The sequence below is a fragment of the Gymnoscopelus braueri genome, assembly GCF_963280865.1.
Source record: "Gymnoscopelus braueri genome assembly, chromosome: 2".
NCBI lineage: Eukaryota > Metazoa > Chordata > Actinopteri > Myctophiformes > Myctophidae > Gymnoscopelus > Gymnoscopelus braueri.
The window spans coordinates 38873469-38895596 of record NC_137604.1 but is presented as its reverse complement, the minus strand read 5'-3'; the positions used below and the strand labels follow the sequence as shown (position 1 = coordinate 38895596).

Below are 22128 nucleotides of genomic sequence, written 5' to 3'. Positions count from 1 at the left end.
ATGTATTATTACTGCTTAGTTGGTACAACAGAATATTGGTGTTTAGTTATGACCTCTTATGATTAGCAAGCTACTGCTCTGTGACTTCAGTATACTCATCCAGTCATGAACACTTTACAGTGGCCTTATTTTGCTTTATTCGTCTATATTAAACCAAGAAAACAATATTGTAAATATTTCGATGGCTTATAATATTATGGAATATTTAAATGCTTTAAACATACTCTTCGTTGAGGGCACAGCGTCTCTGGGTGCAGGCGCCATTTTTGTTTAGTGAATTGCTCAGTTCAGCGTAGAGGCGGTCTGCCAGGCTGCGGTTGATGCCCTCCCAGATCAGGAGGACCACTACAATACTGGCTGTCTCACAGGTGTGCCCCGCTCGCTCCCTAACTAGCACCAGCAACTTCTCCTCCTCACTGGCACGGCGGATTACCTGCAAGATACACACAGTATTCACAAACAAGGTTAATTTAGTACAGTACGGTAGCTGTGCAGGACTTCAGCATATCGACACCGATGTAGTGACATAAGCACACAATGACACTCATGGCATTGGGGGTGGGACCATTCAGTGCAATGCGACAGTATAGATTAGCTATTATATATAATATGCCCCAAGGCGCCATGGTTTACAGTGATTTTAGAACAGCTAAGGGGCATTGTAAACAAAAATCTAAATGGCTAATGCTACACTCGCATACCTGGCAAGGCATATAAAAAATGCAACAATTTATTGATGACAATATAATCATTCTGCGCAATGCAATACTCTACAGTGACATCTAGTAGAATTTGTTTGGCACAGGTGTGTGCTTTTAGAACAGTGGTTTGACAACGCTGAGGAAGACCTGTTGGGTTGAAACGTGTCCGTTGTTTCTGTCTGTGAGAGGTAAATAAAACTGTGAAAAGGACATGCATTGTGTGCTGGGCTGCTGGCTATTTCCACACTTATAGAACAGTGGTTCCCAAGCCTTTCTGTGTTTGAGTAGTATCCTATTTATCAGTATCATAGTGAAAGCACATTTGTCAAGGTTGTAAGAAATGTCTACATGTCTGTCTGTAGCATTCGAAGATTGTGAAAGCAACAGTCTGGCTGGCTTGGAGCCTATTGACCAACAGGCCATGATATTGTTGTACTAGATTTTGCATAAAATAAATGAACACTGTGCAAGGTTAAAGTGACATAATGCACAAAGACACAAGCAGAGATGAGTAAAACACACACTATACACATAATATACAAATACAACACAGGTCAAGATAAATGGTATATAAGGAATACATTTCTTTGACCATTCTTCCTCAAGCCTAAAATACAAAAACATGACCTTACCCATTTGGCTATTGGGCAGCCCTGTGTACTTTTTCCTTCCTTCCCAGTATAGACGATTTTCTCAATCCTGATGGCACCGCCAGTTAGTCCAGACCTTTAAATGCAGAATAACAGAAAGAATGAAGTCAGCAAATGACATACGTACATTAGTAAAGTAAAACCAATATACCACTGTAACTGTAAAAGTTTTATTTTGAAAAATGCCCCACATTTGGCTTACCTTTTTTCCATTTTTTCACGTATACTAGCAACATTGGGTGCTGCTCCCAGGTGGGTGTAATATGGGCCCTCATCCTTCTCGCTGATTGATTCTGAATACCACAAGGGAACAACAGAAGAACAGGTCAGTGCCATTCTGTAGTCATCTGTACAATATGAAAATGTACCTTGTGTAATTGAAACTGATCTGCATGTTTCTGCTGTTTTGTTTTAATCTTTTCAGGGTTTTCTTTGTATTTTTTTGTTCATTTATTGCATTTTATCTACCTTAGTCTATTTGTTATACTGTAGATGCTATAATGACCCAATTTAGCCTCAGAGATGAACAAAATCAAAATCCATGTTCGTCATCTTATAACTGACATCAAATACTCCCAGGGGAGAGCAGGATGGGGCCCTGTCCATCTCAATGATTTCACTTAAATCTTTTTCTGAATATTATATATACATAAACATTCAGACTGGGACATGAACTCTCACATTGTTAAATCAGACTCACCAACACAGTGGCAGGATGCAATGTCGTACTGCGTTTTTATAGGAGTGTCCAGCAAGTTCCTGATGGGGGTGTCCAAGAGTTTCATAGGAGATTCCATGAAGCACTGGAGCAGGGGCTCCTTCTTTGGAGTGAAGTCAGGTGGTCTTTTCAGTGGTACAGAGGTTGCAGCCCCAAATGAATCCCCTCCACTCAGGTCAGCGTTGGTCGAGAGTATCGTGACAGCCCCAGACGACTCCACCTTGACCTTATTATTTAATGAATTGATGACAAGGGACTTATTTTCGAACACAGGCGAAAGATGATACTGTGTCAGGCTTTGTTCCAAACTGGCCAGGATGCTCCTTTGCCTGTTGCTTTGCTCGCACATTGATTGCTGATGCTCTTGCTTGATGTGCATGCCACCCATGGCCATCTCTCGCAGTAACTGCTGCTCCCGTTGCTCTTGTTGCTGCAACCCTGATGCTTCAAACTGGGCCCCGTTTTCAATTTTCACAGCCCTCAGCCCATGTTGGAATTCACCTGGGCTCTGGGGTGGATGAGGAGGGCCCTGGCGCTCCTGGCGCTGCAGCAGGTGCATCCGTAGTGCCGCATGCTTCTGAAAGTCTGTTTGGGGACCCCCTGAGGGTCCTAGAGGTAGCGGGGGTCCCCTCTGGAAATGCTGAGCACACGCCTCCTGATGCTGCTGTGGTTCAGCTTTAGGATACATCTGCGCTGGCACCTGCTGGCTGAAAGCACCCTGTGGTAAATGAGGTTGCGCTTGTTTGGGGGTCTGGGGGAAATCCATGTGGTTGGGCTGGTGGCTGGGAGTTGTAGGCTGCTGTGGTGGGTATTGCTTGAGGTTACTGCTGCCTGAGTTGGGAGCATACTGCCTCTGCTGCTGCTGATGTTGGTGTTGCATCTCCATTGTCTTGCCGTAGCTGAATGTTGGGTGGTCACCCGGCTGGGGCTGCTGGATGTTGTTGGACTGGGTGGGATTATTCCTCAAAGGTTGGCTGCCTGGCTGAAGCTGCTGATGCTGACCTGGTGGAGGTTGACTGTGAGGTCTGTAAGTGGGAGATGAAAGCTGCTGACCTTCAAACTGAGGTGGGTGGGAAAGTGGGCGTTGCTGCTGTTGAGTATGGTGTTGTTGCTGTTGACAGTGCTGTTGTTGCTGCTGAGGTAAAAATCCAGGGGAAAGAATTTCCTCCAGGTCAGGATCACTATCACATAAGTGCTCTGGCTGCATGTGGCTGCGGTAGCGGCTGTCCACCGGTTGCTGCTGCTGTTGGGATAGGCTACATTGCTGGGGTAGGTCTTGAGGCTGTTGTATCGGAGTGGCTTTAGAGTTTGACTGCTGCCACTCAGGGGCAGTGTTGTGCTGGACTGCAGCAGAAGGCGGTTGGCCTGGCAGGCAGTCTTGCTGTTGGTGTTGTTGCTGCTGGAAGCTGTTAGACCCTGGGATGTTGTCTGTGAATCCTCCCTGTGCCTGGAATCTCTGCACTGGCCCCGGCTCCCGCAGCTGGCCGTGAGCCTGGGTGTTCGTTGTCTGTTGCTGCTCCGTCTGCGACCTGGGAGGTAAACTCCTCCAAACGTCCTGCTGTTGTGTCTGGGGTAGCGTGGCACCGCCAGAACAGTGCTGCTGGGGCAGGGAGGTGTTCAAGTCGATCCAGGCCCTCTGTCGTGCAGGAGCCAGGCCAGATAAATTAGATTGTTGCGGAGTCAGGCTGTCCATCCCATTCTCTTGGCCAGCATGGTGCAGTGGCTGTTGAGGGCCGGCTGTATCAGGTTGGTTAAGAGAGTTTGGGGCCATGGGGGCTGTCATACCATCAGCATGTTGCTGTGGTTGGGGCGGTTGGATCCTATACTGGAGACTCCTGTTGGAGCCTTGGAGCTGATGTTGAGACTCAGACGCACACTCCTTGTTTTGACCCATCCTCTGTAACCCAGCATTGGGAAAGGGTCCAAACCCATCTTCATCCCCTGTCTGGAGATGAGTAGTGTTAGGTTCAAGGAAGGGGCTCTGACTATACTCTTGGCTCGGCTTCCTATACACGCCTTGAGAGTGTGGGTCCTCTGGATAACACTCAGAGCCATTGTGATGTTGCTGCTGCGAGCTGTTGACAGTAGGTGGAGCTATGCCGGTTGTGTGACCCACCTGATTCAAGGATTGTTTGCACTCACCGGAGTAATGTTGCTGCTGTTGATTTTGACGGTGGTCTGCTCTGTAATTATTAGAGTATCCATTCACCGTGTAGGGGTTAGAGTTGTAACCATTTCTGCCATGATCATTTTGTGCCGCCCCAGGCTGCTGTTGCTTTGAGGCAGGCACCGAAGCAGAAGGGGAAAAACCTGAGGTGAGTGGGTCAGGTTGAGCACCTTGACCTGGAAGCTCACTGGCCAGTGAATTGTTGATAGTATCCTCCTGCGACCCAGACATTTGCGGTGCAATGGAAACATGCTCAGGGTAATACTGAGACAGAGTTTTCTCCAGAAGATCACCTGGAGAGTCCTCCATTGAAGTGGGCGATGCCACAGCACCATTGGGAATTGAACCTTGCTTATTCCTAGAAAGAGAGAAGATATCCCCGTTTGGGAAATTACAATTCCTCTTATCGAGTTTGGTGTCCTTCGACAGGGTGTTGCAGTCAAAATCCGTCGGCTTTGTCAGCTCGGGGAAATCGTCCATCAGACTGGAGCTCATTTCCTCGTCTCCTTCTTTAATTTCAGAATCCACTCTGAGTTTCTTGGACTGGTGCACTAGTAGGGACTGGTGGTTGCCAAGTGTGTGCTTCAACTCCCCATTCATCACAAAGGGCCCTTGATCAAACAGCCCTTCTGCCGGGGCAGGGCTGCTGCTGCAATTCTCCCTCAGCCTCTTCATGGGGTTGATCCCCATGCCTGGCTTAATGTAATGGTTCCAGTTTGCATCCCCATTGATCTGCAAGGGAGACTGACTTCCATTATGAAGTTTGGTTGCAGTAGTGGCGGTGATCAGGTTGTTTGTCGGGGTGTGAGCTGTGCTGAATTGTGCTAATATCAGACTTTCTTCTGTCTCATGGCTGGCCTTTTCTGTTTCCATCTGGCCTGTTCTGAGTCCATCCACAGGGCTGCCCTCTGTGCGTCCTGCAGATACACAAAGAAAGAGGAAGAGAGATGCTTGGTTACTATCTAGACCTATAATGAATTATATAACATGTAATGATTGTGATATAAATGTTGTTTATGCCTGTGGATTAAAAGTAGAAGATAAAAAAAAGTAAACCTTGCTCACAAAGTGGAATACTCCACATACACTAGCCGTCTCTAAACATAATATTTACAAACGGCGTAGTAACTCTCTACATTACACAAAATTCCCACCGGTAGGAAGTACTAACTCGGCCAAGTGGTGCACTCATCGCTACGGGCATAGCAGGGAATAAGGGAAGGGTCAGTAGAGCAAACGTGTTTACACTTGACCCCATGTGAATATCAGATGGCAACATGGACCTGTCACAGAATTAGATTCACCTCAACCTTAACCCTGCACACTCTCAGCGTGGGTGGCCATCAGAGCAAGAGAGGAGATAAGAGCAGAGATGAGAGGTTAACCCAGGACAGCATGGATTTACAATGGAGATACATGCATATCCCCCTTTGTACAACATGATGTGTTTTACGATGTTAAACTTGTAATTTAATGTCTGCCGCACTTCATTGGGTAAAGAGAACAAAATAACTCCAAGCATATCATATTTTGAACACCTTTCTCTAAAGCACATATATTTTTTGTATGTATGGCCCCTGTGGGAAAGCTAAGCCTGGGAGTGTGTGTGTTGTTTTGAAATTAATCATCTACTCTTCTCAGCCAGACCTAGAAAGCTATATAGGCTGTCCACCATTCCCAAAACACATTCCTTTTGCATCTCTTGTGCTCTGATCTGGTCTTTTTGAAATGCAAACTCCTGTGGCTGTCAAACTCTTATTACCCAGACCAGTTTGGTGCTGAATTTAGCATTATTATTGACTCGTCAGACAAAATGTCTTGGTGCAGACAAAACATGACCAAGTTACTGTATGCACATCATGCATATCCACCATCCTTTTCTCCCCTAGTATACTATCAGTAAGTAATTAGAACCAGCCTCTAAATTGAAGACTAGAATAATAGACCTAGAATCATGGTGTGAATGGAGATTGGGGGGGGGGGGGGATTTGGGGTTAGAGGCAGCATTCTCTGCATGCTCAGCATATCCAAAACATACATAGTGCACCCAAGGCAGCTGTATTTGGGACTGTACTTTGTCCACAAGCAGGGGGAAACTTTGCAGAGGGTTTTCCTCTGCAAAGGAAAAGGGCATCTTTGCTTTTGTCCTCACGCATACCGAAGTCTCCTTTATTCTTTTCAGCCATGTGCATCACACAATGGCCTCTCTCTAGGTCTGTTGGCTGGACACTGACCTCATTCCATTTCACCAGCACACACCTCAGCATGAGGAGGAACTTGCAACAATGTTGATGTTGCTTTTGAAGTTTGGGTATGGTTTTCTATTCTTTAAAAATAAGATGGATTTTATCCAAACAACCCATACAGTATCTCCCATAATAACCAACATTAGTCTGGTTTAGAGGGCACAGTTAACATCCCAGATGGTAGATGGGAGAAGTTGCTGCCTATCAGCTGTTTAGCAGTTGTCTTAATCAACCGTGTACACCAGTGTGATGTCACTCTGAAACATAATCCAAGAGTGATACACTTGATACCACAGGCAGACTGTAGCATCGTAATGGTAATGTTCATCAGATGGTTATATATATTTATGTAAAACATAACTGAAATAACTCCAAATATATGTTTAGTTTATTGGCACACTACCCAAGGTTGTAAGCAAGGGGAGGGAATCTGCTAGTGCTTTAGACTTTTCATCATTTTATGCTACTCACAATAACCTCTAAAATAGAGCACACTGTGCAAGCTCTCACTACACCATTTTCTCTTTCTTTCTTTCTTTCTTTCTTTCTTCGTCCCCCCTCCTGCCTGTAGCAAATATAGATTCCAGTGATGGCATTGATTTCTGGCTGCCACCCTCAATTATTAATGCATGTCACATCCGCAGCATCTGCAAAACAATTACAGTGCATGGAGCCCCGAGTAGAGCCGCAATCTAATCCATCATAGTTATGAGCAGCTCCTCTGCAGATACTCAAGGAGTAGGAAAGCCCTTGGAACATTCTGGATTCTTTTTACAAATTATTTTAGGGCAGCTACATTTTGTCGCTGTCGGGTCAAAACCTTGTTTGTCTAAAACTGTTACTTTGCAGGAAATGGGGGGAAAAAATAACCTGTGTTCCAATGGATGCAACTAGGGCATAGTCCAGACTATGTACAGTATTAGGAAAAAATGATCTTTTGACATGTTGATCTGCTAAAACAGTAGGAAACGCTAAGAAGGAAGCGGAGAGAGTAAATGTAGATTCATGGATGTGAGGAGATGTAGGGGAGGTCAAGTGTACTAAAATAAAATAAAAAACTAGAAGGATAGGATTCAGGTTAGCAATTGGCTCAATTGCCCTGTAAATGCTTTATTCACGTGGTGCCCTGCTCACAAGTTGTTAAAGGACCATACAGTGGTCTAGCATGTTTAGCCTATTGTCTATGACTCATGGTATACAGTACTTAACATAACTGCTTTATTAATGATAATGTTATAAAGCATAAATTACGATAACATTTTCGAGGAAGTCACTGGATCGCTTTCATTTCAATATGTATGAAAATCGACTTACAGTGTTTTTAAACTTGCTAAACAAACGAAATATCAATGCATGGTTATTTTTCGACAAAGTTATGTTCTTGATTTTTAATGCAGTGAAAAGTCTAGCAGAAAATGGTCACTCAACTAGTTTCCCTTTATGTGTGTTATTTACTGTAATTTTTTTTGTGATGGGGTTGGTTTGACTGATAATGTAACCTTGTGTCACCAGGCTTTCCACAGTACAGTTTCTGTTTACTGTTCAGTGTTCAAATCTGGTCTAGAGCCCGCTACTGTATCCACTGCTATCCAGTAATTTCCACACACAGATACATGCATGCACACGGACCGTTTCCGTATCCTCTCTTGACTGGATAGCAAAATGCAAAGCAAAATTACCCCAGTCTACTGGTAATGTTACCTATATGGAATGCAGTGTTGTGTTCTAGTTTTTTTATGAAGGTATACTATGTTTATTCCCTGCCTCCCACACGCACGGCATGCGCGCGTCTATAATGAATTAAATGTAAAAAACGCTGTTTTGAACAGTTTTTGAAGGTGTACGGTGGCGACGAAAAAAAATCTCAAGGTATACAGCGTACACAGCATCTGACGGTAGAACCCACCACTGATGGAATGTACATAAATGCAATGTTTTTTAAACTGAAGTTGTATCTGTTCCCCTAACTAATAGACGGCTAACCAGATAGTTATTGTTACCTTGATTAATCGAGGTTCTTTTTCAGAATCTGAATCACTTCATCCTATGAGGCCACTTTGGTGAAACAGCCAAATACACTGCACTGCTTCAAATGTATGCCATAGTGTGGTTGTGTGTATTTCATTACGTTGCTACTATTGTCCCCCTTAGCCCAAACTTTCGAGCGCTTCGACCTGTCTGCCATACTTGCATGGAATGTAAACAGGAAACAGGAAGGTTGTGTGCTGTAATATAGGGGCCGGGTAGGAATATGTCTGTTACGATAGTGCCTAAAGGCAAAATACAGATAGCAGCCCCCTTTGTCAAGAAGCTTATTGTTATTTTAGTTCTGACCAATCAGGTACTGGTACCAAAAGTGCACTGATTCTTAGTATCCTTCCTACCCTAACCACAACCGGTTGCCAGTCTTGCACATGCTAGCTCTACAATGAGTACAAAAGAGTTGGAAAGAAGGCCTACTCTTTTTAGTTTAGTTACAGGGTAAGAGGAAGCACCTGGCTGAGGTTATAGCAGACGTCTGAGGTGACATGATGTCATGAGTCAAATTCTTTTCCAGTGATGATTCATGTGCACATTTCAACTCTTCATATAAAGGAATGGCCATTGGGTGTGCTTTTGGAAAATGCCCCACCACAGTATTTTTGGCAATGAAAGGAGCCTTTTCATTAAAGTTGGTCTAAGCTCTGCTCAGTCCAATAAATATCCACCTTATTTTATGCATCTCTCAGAAATGCTAATGGTGGAGTATCTTCATCTGAATGTAAATGAAAATGAATGCACTAACCACTTAAACCCTATGCTTAGTTGACCGTATTCCCATGGGCTACACTAAATGTCCTCGCCGAAAATAATTCCCCCAGAATAGGGATGCTAGAGTTCAAGTTTTCCAAATTTTAAGTCTCCAAAAACCTTTCCCTGTGCATACTTGAAACAATGAATTCATGTCCTTTTTATACACAGAGCTCTGGTCTCCCAGCTATAGGACACAGACGCCAAGCCACTATGGCCAGATAAGAAAAACATGGCACCGAACCTTTGAAAACATAATTGGATCCAGCTTTAAAATCCCACGAAAGCTTTCTCCTGTTAGTGTGAACACACTATAGGATCACTATAGAGGGGGGAGGGGGCGGGTGAATAAATAACAGGCCACATGGTATGTTTCATTTGGCACAATAATGCTCCGTCATTGAGCCTGCTTATCACATCTGGAAGCCATTACAGCTTGGTTGTGATCAGGCGTTGTCATACAGTACGTACTGCATCTATACAAACTGAAACGTCTGGAAACAAAGTGGAAGGGAATCTGCATTTGTATGTAGTCTGCCTGTTAGTTATCAACAATCTATGATCACAAACCTTCCACCCACCAGCACTATACAACCATGAACATTGAATATACATGTTTATCCACTCTGCCACCTGAAAAGTATCATATTCAAGCAGTAAAGAGGGGGAATTTCACCTAAGGCATTAGTTGACATCATTGGCTATACCACAAGATGGAGACCATGCTACATGTACAGTTAGGCATTTTTCAAACACAATAAATGTACTATACTGAAGACAAAGCAGCTATTGATTACAATTAGAAGCTTGGAGCAGTGAGCACATCAATGTAACATTCCATAGTGCTAAAGTTAATTGATTCAAATAGGTGGGATTAGTTGGAAGTATAAGGACACCTAATATGTAACAGAACCCTGCACATATGAGAATGTATTCCATCTGTCAGGATACTGTAGGCAGGAGACTGGGGCTGGTTTGCTGGGGGAATTTAAATGGGACACCTGCTGTGCCTGACCGACAGGAATACTGGATGAAAACTTCATTCATCTTTGAGATTTAAAGTTGGTTCAGCTTCTTTTTTTTTACTAGGTCACTCAGTTTGTGATGTACCTACAGACCTCAACCCTATGCTCACTCATGAGGAAAAAGATGGTTTCTGTTAAACTCAGCAAACTCTGAGATTTCCTATAAACATTTCCCCATTTCCTCAACGTTTTCCTACACTTCCCATTTAGGACAGGAATAAAAGCAATATGAGTTTTAAAAAAAAGAAAAAAGTTGACACCCTTTTGCAGCACAAGTCAACAGCGCTCACCAGGACAATAAACACGGGATCATTTTGGACAAAGCGGACCTAGACTCGGGTCTGGCAGCAGTGGCATCATGTCCAGTCAAACTAAGGCGGCTCATGCTACCTCTGATATTTGACATTTATTGCCGCCTCAAGCATTTGGGTGCGCTATGCTTCTGAGGCAGGCTAGCTAGCTAGCTAGCTATAGCTAACTAACTCACATTATGTGGCTGGCTGGATGATGTACTTGGCTGGATGACTGGCTAGCTGGCATAACAATTGTCCCTCCTGTATCAGTCACCCCTCCAAGACCCACAGCAGCCCTCCACAACCCTGGGGTTTGAGTGCTAACAAGCCAGGCTGCTACGAGGCTGCCTGAGAGAGCTGCTCTCATTGTCAACAGATCCAGCACAGCCTGTGGCAGCCAGCTGGCTGATGGCAGGTGGGAGAAGTAAAGTAGAAACACAGAAAACAATGGGCGGGTCTTCCTTGGTTAGCTGCTTGTGGAGAGGGATTTGAAAGTTGTCGCATGCACGTGTGAAATTGCCAGAAGCAAGCTTTATGATGATTTTGAAAGTATTTTTTTATGGCAAGCTGCTGTACATGCATAAGTGGCTATACCTACATTTGGGCAACGCTTAATGCTGCGTTCACACTGGCAGCTACAAAGATACAGTCTACCATTCATTTTCAATGAAAGCCAGCGACATGGAGATACAAAGATGCATCCAACTTTTGTAGCTGCTAACAGCTACAAAGCTACAAAAAAGTTGAGCTGATTTCAACTTCAGCTACAAAGATACAAAGCTACAAATATGCTGTTTAGCTTTAGCCATTGAATGGTGGACTGTTGATTGTTCAAATTACTCATACATTTTACATTAAGTCTTTTTTTCTAGGTTGACCTAGAATTATGACTAGGCTTTCTTTTCAATGTTGTGCAGAAAGACAGCATAGGTCTCAAATAGTCTGCATTTCTATAGCATTATATACGGTATGGCAGGTCTCATGGAGCTTCCTGGTCAAATGCCTTTTGCTGATGGCAGGTGCATGCAGCAATGCAGTATGTACTGCAAAATTGAACAGTGTTCATTTAACTCTGAATAAGTAGAGAATGCATGCCCCACCCGATTATGCGATACCCATTGTTAGGGTACACTACCTGTCTGTGCGTGTTGGTCTCTTTGATGCCCATATATGGAGGTGTGTGTGTGTGTGTGTGTGTGTGTGTGTGTGTGTGTGTGTGTGTGTGTGTGTGTGTGTGTGTGTGTGTGTGTGTGTGTGTGTGTGTGTGTGTGTGTGTGTGTGTGTGTGTGTGTGTGTGTGTGTGTGTGTGTGTGTATTATAATGCATTTAGCTGCCACTGGATCCATTATCCATTCCAAACTTCTGGTCTACTTGGCCTTTTTTACTATGTATTTTTCAATGTTATTATGTTATTTTCAAAAGGCAGACAAATATCATTTGTGAAACCACACAGTGCAACCCTCAGTGATTAGCACACATCAGGGGATCGATTATACTGGAGATAAATATTCTGTGACTACTTGAAAAAGGTATAAGAAAATTAAAAAATTGCTGGCACAGTTCGCAATTATTTTTTTATTTCATTGGCACTGAATGAAAGTTGCTCGATTTAATATTAATTTGATTAGACACGGCCCATTCTATATAAGCCCATTCAACTTCAAACTAGTGTGTGTGTGTGTGTGTGTGTGTGTGTGTGTGTGTGTGTGTGTGTGTGTGTGTGTGTGTGTGTGTGTGTGTGTGTGTGTGTGTGTGTGTGTGTGTGTGTGTGTGTGTGTGTGTGTGTGTGTGTGTGTGTGTGTGTGTGTGTGTGTGTGTGTGTGTGCGCGCGCTAGGAGGGGGGGGGGTGTATAATCGTTGACGTCGGGTGGAAACCATGTCCCAAACTGTTACTTTTCAAGATTCAATTAAATAAGAATTACCACCCACTATGCATCCTATGTGTATAACGCATCATGAACATACTTATAAGGCATTATAATCTGTTCATAACCTGTATAATCAGATTTATAAGCGCTCATAAATACTCATAATGCTTTATAATCATAACCATAACACATTATAAGGCCTTTTATAATGACTTATAAGTATCAAGTGTTATAATACTTCATAATTGCTGCCAAATTGGTAACAGTTGCTATGCATCCCAAATTAATTCTCATAGTTATAATCCATTATAATCAATTGATAATGCTTTATTATCACTGTTATAATGTGTCATAACCATTATAATGCATTATTATAATGCATTATACTACGATTATAAGTTATTATAAGTTGTCATTTGTTACTTTATGATCATTTTATAAGGCTTTTTTATCACGTTTATAATGCCTTATTATCACTTATATTGCGTTATACTGTGATTTTAAGTTATTATAAAGTGAACATTTGTGACATTATGATCATTTTATAAGGTGTTATTATTACATTTTTATCGCCTTTAAATCACTGTAATAATGCATTATAATTACTGTTATAATGCATTACACTATGATCATAAGTTATTATAAGTGGCCATTTGTTACTTTATGATCATTTAATAATGCTTTATTATAACGTATAAAATGCCTTATACTCACTGTCATAACGCATTTTAATCACTGTTATAATGCCTTATTATCACTTATAATGCATTATAACTGTGATCATAATGCATTATAGCAGTGATAATAATAAATTGATTATAATGGATTATAATTATGAGAATACATTTTGGGTTGCATAGCAAGTAGGTAGCAATTATGAAGTATTATAATACTTGATATTATAAGTCATTATAACATGCTGTATAATGTGTTATGATTGCATTATACGTTATGAAAACTGAATTCATCATGTGTTATAAGCATAATACAATGCATTTATACTTGAACTTATAAGTCATTATAACAAGCTTTATAATGTGTTATGGTTATGGTTATAAAGCATTATGATTATTTATAAGTTGATGATTTTATGATGTCTTTCAATTGTATATATACTTGCCTCACAAATAACAAAACAAATTACGGTTGTCTGAACATTTATGAGTCATGTAGTGCTGTAGTATTCATAATAGTAAACTGACTGTTTTCTTTCTGCAACAAGATGGAGTCATCATATTGATGATGCCCATATTTGGGCAATTCACAAAATATGAAAAAACAAACAAATCAACATATTTGGGGATTTACTTCCTTGGCCTACTGGCAGTATGCACAAAATATTTGGTGAAAGACTGGCTGGTGCTCAAATTTAAACCATACATGGCTTTCTCTACCCCACCGTGTGACCAATTATTGTTTTGTCTGCCCCCCTCAGTGGAGGCTGTTAATCTGTAACCAAGTAGTGCTATTTGCAGCCAGTCAGAGTGGCTCCAGTTCCACTGGGACACTCCAGAGTTTAACAAAGATCCACCAGGGCCAAGCAGCTTGTCACAGAGAGATACACCCACTGACCAGGAAAAAAAAATCTTTGCTAACCTAGAACAAAGCCAGAGATCCCAGCTGAGTGCACGCATACATACACAGTCCCCCACCCACACAACACACAACACACAACACACAACACACACAACACACAACACACAACACAATAATTACACAATCTTGTAAGCAGAACTAAGCTTCCTCTACAACAATTGAGGTACTGGCAGCAGTCTGTTGATTTTTTTGATTAAAAGTGTGTTCCACATCTAGGTCTATTTTTGTTCTGGAAATAGAGCACTAAACTAAACCAGAAACATGGAATTTCAGCGGTTTCAGTGTACAGTAACTGCCTGCTGGAAATTCTATTACTTATGGTCTTTGATCTAATTTTAGCTTTCTTTCCCTGTGGCCAATTTCCATCGGGGAATAACAGTGTTCTGTTTATTTCAGTTGATGAAATTTGCTTCTTTGCTTGAACTGAATCCCCAGAAAATGACATGTCATCTTTCCCTCCAATAGTTGAGAGCCTTTTGTCTCTGGGTGCCGGTCGTCGCTGCTCCTTCTGCATTGTGTGTGTTTGTGCGCGCACGCGTGTGCATGTGTGTGTTTGTGTTTTTCTTCCGGGTCCCTCCCTCTCTCAGAGCCTCTCGTGCAGACTTCTGCCCTGTAATTACTCTTCAGGTTGCTCTCTACTTCTGCCTGCTATTCATCCACTTCCTCTTTCGTTTGGTCTTGCTGCTGGCATGTGATTGGCTGGCCCTGAGCAGTTATGAACCTGGCTGTTAAAGTTCCTGTTGTAGAGAACTAGACAGATGCACAGACACGGCCCATAGCTACATAGGGTCCTCTATTTGCCGACCTTTACAACTCGGTCAGTCGGTTTAGTGCTGTGTGGAGCCTGGGGGTCAGGGTGGACTCCCGGCTCCCCTGTCAATTCTTACACTGTCATTCTCGCTGTCCATTGCTTTACAACACTGATCCCATTTGAGGGGCATTAGTTAAATACATAAATTATACAGCCACAATCACAAAATTAACAGTATGATTTCAATGTTTTCTCTTCTACACAGATTTTTTTATGTGTTTATATACCGTATATCAACTCCGCTGGCATTGGTATGTAAATGTACTTCCAAGACTTTTGGTACTTTGGTAGAAGAGCATATGTGGACAATGAAGTTGATTATATTCTGTTCATGTTTGTATTTTATCCATCCTATAGAAATTATCCTTTTTTATTTTCCACATGCAAAGTCCAATGTGCAGAACTCACACTGTGTTTTTGTTATCCCCAAAGAGAGCGAGTGAAATAGGAGAGCCGCTTTGGTGGACAGGGTCTATTTGGCGTGACTTGGCAGCCGTACGTGACATTTACTGATAACGACAGCTGCTGAGAGAGAGAGAGAAGGAGAAAGAGATCTCAGGTTCAGACCTGGGATGTATGGGTATGGACTGGAGCTTTGCTGTTGCAGAGAGCGAGAATGCGAGAGGGGGGGGGGGGAAGATATGGAACAGGCTTGTAAATCAAAACGAGCACTCGCTGGGCCACGTTTCTACTCTTCGAAACAGACCGAGAAATACGCCACTATCTCAAGTGTGCGTTTCCCCCCATACCACTTGGCTCAGTAAGCCCTGTTTAGTATTTTCCTGTGATGATAAGAACAAGGAGCCCACATACTAGAGGTTGTAAATCCTGAATGGGGAATAGGAGTCGGCAGGGTGGCCCTGTAGCCGTGTTAATTTCGTCGACCAAAACAATGACGAAAACTGAATAAAAACTAAACTATGATTACTAAAACTAAGACTAAATATATTGACAATTTCATCAACAAATAAATGTTAGGGAGGAACTAGTGGAGAAGAGATCGAGGTGTTGCGCTCTGAAAATATCAGATCTACAAGCTCAGATCGGCTATTTTCAGCATACTGTACAACCAAGTGTAAAATCTGCCATTACGACGCCATCAAGGCCTGCTAAAATACATTTTTGTTGAAAAAATCAACTGTAGATTTAGTCTAAAATCTTACTACACTAAAACTAAAACTTTTCAGATGACTAAAATATGACTAAAACTAAATGGCAGACTATATAAACTAAATCAAAATTTGCTGTCAAAATTAACACTGCCCTGAGTGACCATACCATAATTAATGGTACTGGTTGCAGGTTCAATTCCCTTCCATTACAGCCATTTGTCATGTCAGTAGTGTCCAGTGAATTCCCTCCTCCCTCCATACTCATAATAAGATGCTCTGGATAAGTGGATAGTTTCAACTAAATGGCAAAAACATGTTAGCAGTTGTAACACTCCATTTCTAGACAAATTGTTTTATTATTTGCCATTTGATTCACTCATCCACAGTTGTTCCTGACTTAAACTTGATGGAATGGGCCTAACCTGAGTAAAGTCATGTTAACTATAACGTTACGGTCTACACAGACATTTGTGCTCCATTACGGAAGAGAGACTGGTTTAGATGCTTATGTTTTGATGTTGTGGGCCAGAAATATGAGCAGAGCTGATAACACCAAAGTGATTGTGTGTGCACTGCCGCCAATGGGCTAGCATTGGGACATTTGTCAGATTGCACACAGCAGAGTAGCAGCTCTCAAATGAAACCTCATCCTTAGCTCCGGCACGCTGGTGTAATTGGGTCAGATGACTAGCATACTACAGGGTTTTAAATCCCTCTCGTAAATATAGAGCAGCACTTGCTGCTTCTGCAATCGTATACAGTAGCTGTCTGACAGCATTTTCACAACATGTAAACAACCTAGTTCACCAGGTTCAGTCTTGCCATACGATACCAAATACTGAAGTTGCAATTTGTATTAAGACTTCATTGACGCTATCTTCAACCTATTATAAACAATATTATACATAATATTCTTTGAGATTAGTCATGCTCACATGAACATTTAAAAATGAATCAACGTGTTTGTCAGAACTTTAAACCTGCAAATGAGTTTCAGACTACTACAGTATTTTTCTTTAAGACAATGATCCACAGCCCCTTTAAAATGTAGACACTTGCTATGTATTCGTCAGAATGGAGCTTCCGTTCAGGGGGCCTTTTGAACACATTTCAATGGGTAAACTTTGGCAAAACAATTCAGCCTGAAATTAACACTGGCGAAGTGCCAAATGCGGGAAGGTTTTTCATTTGGCGTGTACGTTTCAGAAGCCACCCAGTACTTTGGCGTGTGACTTTCTTTGCAACAAAATATCAGCCTTGGTGGATGATAGCATGGGCAACTTTTTTGCAATAAAATTGGCGCCAATTGTAACAAAATAGCCTTGGTGACTCATGCTCTTCCATAATCCGTCACTTCTTTAACCATGCTGGCATGTGCCATACATTATCTCCTATGTGCAAATAAACCTTTAGATGTAGTTAATAACATATAAGAAAATCTCCATTTTCACGTCTTGGACGTCTGTCACACACTGTTTTAAAACTAGGATCATTTTAACTTTCTTCAGTGATTAATTTATTTTAATTTGGACACTCCCTTTCTCTCCCTAATCTTCTCTGCCCACTGTTTTTATTCACTGTCATAATGTGTTATTATGCAGATTGTATTGTGATGCAACTCAAAAAGGCTGTATATACAGTATGCATTTAATTATTTGGCTGGTAAAAACAAAAGATTGCTTGTCTGGTAGATGACTGGTGAGCTTAAAGTTGGACTGAGAGCAAGGCTAGTTCTAACTCACCCTGTGAATGAACTTGCAGTAGTAGCATGTTGGTCAAATGCTAGGCGGACATCACCAGGTGTTCATTCATTCATGCACCGTGCCTCGCCAAGTCTCCCAACAAACCACCTCACACTTGTGATTCGGTCACATGTGCACACACACAAGCGTGGTACCTACGTATAATGCACCTCAGATAGCCGCTTATGCCTTCCTCTCTCCCTGAACATGTGACATTCTCCACATTACCCTGCCTCAGCAACAAAAGGCCCCTGTGTCTGCAGTTGGCTCTATACCTCCCCCTTCCAATTTTGTATGCTGTAATATTGTAACCCCCCACCACTATGACCTCCACCAAAGGCTGCAACTCATTGCAGTGTTGTAATATGAAAAGTTCAGGCAGTGTGGGGAAGCTCTGTGCTCTGCTCTGTATGAATGAAACAATAGGCGGATGTTACACAGTACACAATAATAATATCCCAGTGTTCATCTACAGTGTTTCTGAGAGGGTACAAGTGTAAAGTGTGCATTTGGTTACATTTGTAGACTCTCTGAGAGTTGACGGTAATCCAACTCTCAGTATAAAATGTGTATTTCGCTGAGATCCTTAAAATGGACAGAATTTAACAGAGGATGAATAAAGCTCGGTTCACACTACAGGAGTTTTAAAATTGTGAGTGATTTTGAAATATGGTTACATCACGCACATAAGGAGATTCTTAAGGAGGATCTTAACAGATTGTCTTCTCTAATCTTAAACATGGTACACACCCACAATATTTTAAAACATGGCATATCACACACTACAGGAAAGTGTGTTGATATGCTTCGGCTGAGCAACGGGCACCTCAGGTGATCTCATCTCACATGATCACATGCAGAAGCAGCTGTGAACAATATTAAGTAAGTAGCCTTGGAAACGGCGTATCTCCTGTTTCCATAGCGTCAGGCAGCTTGATGTATACAAGTACACCCCCTGGACCTGACGCTAGTATGTCGCAGGGACTTACCCCTCAATCAAACCCTTGATGCTGAGTGGCAAGCGTTGGGTACCATTTTCATAGTCGTCAGTATGACTCGGCAAGGGTTGAACCCCTGACCTCCCAATGTCAAGGTGGATGCTCTAAACACAAGGCCATTGGCGTCGGGACTGAGATGTAAACAATGGAGCTGGTTAAACTTGCTGTGGTAACGGACGGACGGTTGTGATATATCTGGCAAGACACGCTATATACGGTACATAGTCATGTTCTTGCCACATATGGATAAGCCTCATCTGTCCAATGCACCCATAACAGGCTGTTTAGATCACTCGCCATGTCAACAGTCCTCATATTCACTTCACGTCTGTCTCCTTGAAGACTCTCTCTCTTTCATGTGCAACTCGCGCCATCCCACGCGGATCTACTCAACCGGCTAAATATCAACAACGTTTCATTATTATCGGTGTGGCACTGACGTGTCTGTGAACCCCTCACACTATAGGATCATCTGGGAAAATATTCGGTTACAACCAGCCTCAAAGTGGGAATGCCCCCACGATTGACCCTAATTAACCCAATTATCAGGGCTCCAGTCCAGACTCACTTTTTAGTTGGTTGCACTGGTGTGCCTAAGTTTTTCATAGAGTTGCACTAGCATATAATTTAGGTGCACCCACACATTCACACACACACATAGGCACACCTGCTAATTGTGAGGTGCACCGGTGCGACTATGAAGATTTTTAGTTGCACTGGACAGATGTTTGGGTGCTTGTGCACCCAAAACGGGTGCACTCTGGAGCCCTGCGTAGTGGGAGCTCAGCTTCCACATTAAATCAGAGATGTCAAATGCATGTATCACAGCACAAAATTCAGATGGGGGCGGCCTCATTTCTACCATGAAGGTTTATAAACCCTCTCTAAAGCTTTCAACTCCCAAACGTAAGACCAGTTTTAACTTCCTTTACATTCATTATGATTCACTCACATTACTGTTCTTTCCACGGTAGTTCATTGTGTGTTTGTTCTACATTGTCCACATGCAAATTCATAACTGATGTAATACTGTCTAAACCGTGTGCCCTCTTACTCAGCAATGACTCAGCAACACAAGGAATTTTTCACAAACGTGCAATGTGCTGAGCAGCTACAGTACATAAATCCTGACTGCCCATCACAATTCTTGTTCCATTTTGCATTCCTTAAAGTGGTACATATTTATGTAGGCCCCAGTCCCAAACAAAAGGCCAGAGGGACCCCCGGCACCCCCCCTACCCCCATCATCAAATGAGGTGTGCCTCTGATTCTTATCGTAGTCGTTTCACCTTTCTTGATGTATCACAGCAGCATACAGTATGTATAGGGAAGAAAGTTAGGAAATGCAGAACTAATTGTCATTTATGCCAACTGATTGCTACTCGGGGGGGTTGGGGGTGTTGGGGGGGCTTTTTCCTTAAGGCTAAAAGTTAAATAATATGGAGGATGCATTGGCCATATCAAAGAGCGTATCTAGTTTAAAGGTCTGTTGATATGAAGCATGTGTTGTTTCAGATTAATGGCCAATGGACTGCAGCTAAAACACAGCAGAGTGAGATCTGCTTTCCATTACTATATGGATATCACTTACATGGTCATGGAAACAAGGAATACATTACAACCAACCTGAGAGATAGTTAACAGCAAGTGTTGGAAGTTTCACTGAAGGAGTTGATGTTAGTGAGCTAACTTTGGATTTGTTGCATACTATAACAAGTTCAGAGATCAGTTGATACCTGTGAGTGAAATAAAAAAGAAACGTTTTAGTTCAAAGGAAAATAAGTTAGTGATTTGGCTTTGGGTCATGTAAAGGGTTTTTGGTGAAGTAAACATGATACCAAGAGCTTCTACAACACCAGATCTCTCTCTGGGTGTCAGGTGAACTACTGCAGCTTCCTGTTGATGCCGGCAGTGGGGCCTAATGACTAGATTGTGACATACAGTAATAATGGCTGCATCACGTGACCACCCCAGTGAGCAACTGTTGAGTCATTTCCCTCTCTCTGTTACACCAAAGAAGTGAGCAACACAGCACAAATGCAACTTAGCTGCAGAGTCTGTTCTTAATGTTTAGAATAATATAGTATAGATTAGAAAATGTACAAGTATTCTCCATAATGTGTCTTTTCACTGTGGCAGACACAGGACCCAAAAAAGGGTTTTGTTGTCCCTCTGTCTCTCTCTCTCTCTCTCTCTCTCTCTCTCTCTCTCTCTCTCTCTCTCTCTCTCTCTCTCTCTCTCTCTCTCTCTGAAATGCTTAGCAAATCACTTTTCACATGTTAAACTGACATTGTATTATTCACATAGTATTTCAGTATATGCAATTTTATTGCAATCTTTGCAGTCTTCACACATTCAATCTATCCTTCCTTTCTTAGCTCAATGTGGCTTTAAATCATTTAAAGCACAGAATGCATGAGAGTGGTACTTCCATAGCCTTATTCCCTTTTTCTTCTTTTGGATCCAAAACTAGATTAATAGATTACGTCAAACCACAGAGGATATACACACACTTCTGTTTGTAATTTCATCCCGAGTGAACCTCCCCTCCCCCAATCCTTCCCCTCAAGAAGAAGGGATCTGGATCTGTACAATCCACATTGTTCCTTATGTCTAATGCAGGACAGATGTGGCCATGAGAGTGTGGTTGGTGGAGATCCCCATTGAAGTCCTGTGTTTCCCTACATCAGTTTCTCTCATTACCTCCCATTATTGTACTTTGTCAGCACAATTTAATCAACTTAATTTGTTTGCATTTTCACACAGAGAGTGGCCTCAAAAGCTTCACATGTTTACAAAAGTGGTACAATAGCACTGTAATGAGCTGTGCTTTCAGGTTTCAATCATATTTACTTTCTGAAGAGCAACAGTCCTTATGGATGCTCTAAACGCTTTAAAATGCCCATTCTTAGTCACATGAATCTTAGCGCCATGTCATATTAAGCCAACATAGGCGAACATTGTGAGAAAAATAGCAAATCTACAAGCTCTCAACACAAGCTTGTAGATCGGCTATTTTCGGCAAAGAGATTTGGTGTAGAGGGAAAAGACGTGGGGACCAAGTATACATCCCTGGGGGATCCCGGTCGACGAAGTATATAGGGTTTAAGTGGTTAAACAGTGATCCATTTACAGAGTGACTATGTGGCAAGCTGAAAGACAACCTAGCATGGTCCAGTTTTTGAAAACAACTGAGGCGATGCAACTCTGTTATTCAGTTGAGTTATCTATGGAAACAGACAACAAAACGGACCCTTCAAGAGGCAGTCCAGAAAACACCATCATCACTAATATTTAACATATTGTAGAGCAAATACAACAAGCTCATTATGGCCTTGATCAAGATACAAGAACAACCTGTATGAAAGAAAACAACACCCGAGATAGGGTTAGGTTAGGGAATGTTGAGCC

The 22128-nt window shown here is 42.2% G+C and overlaps 1 protein-coding gene across 1 annotated transcript in view; it reads right to left on the bottom strand.

Moving 5' to 3' along the window:
* The window catches only part of tet2 (tet methylcytosine dioxygenase 2), a 42934-nt gene that overhangs the window by 9174 nt on the left and 11632 nt on the right, over window positions 1-22128 (bottom strand). The window contains exons 2-5 of the mRNA XM_080447946.1: window positions 2052-5153; window positions 1554-1644; window positions 1334-1427; window positions 225-433 (exon numbers count right to left, since the gene is read on the bottom strand). Coding sequence (XP_080304072.1) covers window positions 225-433; window positions 1334-1427; window positions 1554-1644; window positions 2052-5109 — 3452 coding nt within the window. The 5' untranslated portion in view covers window positions 5110-5153. The remainder of the gene's footprint in view (window positions 1-224; window positions 434-1333; window positions 1428-1553; window positions 1645-2051; window positions 5154-22128) is intronic.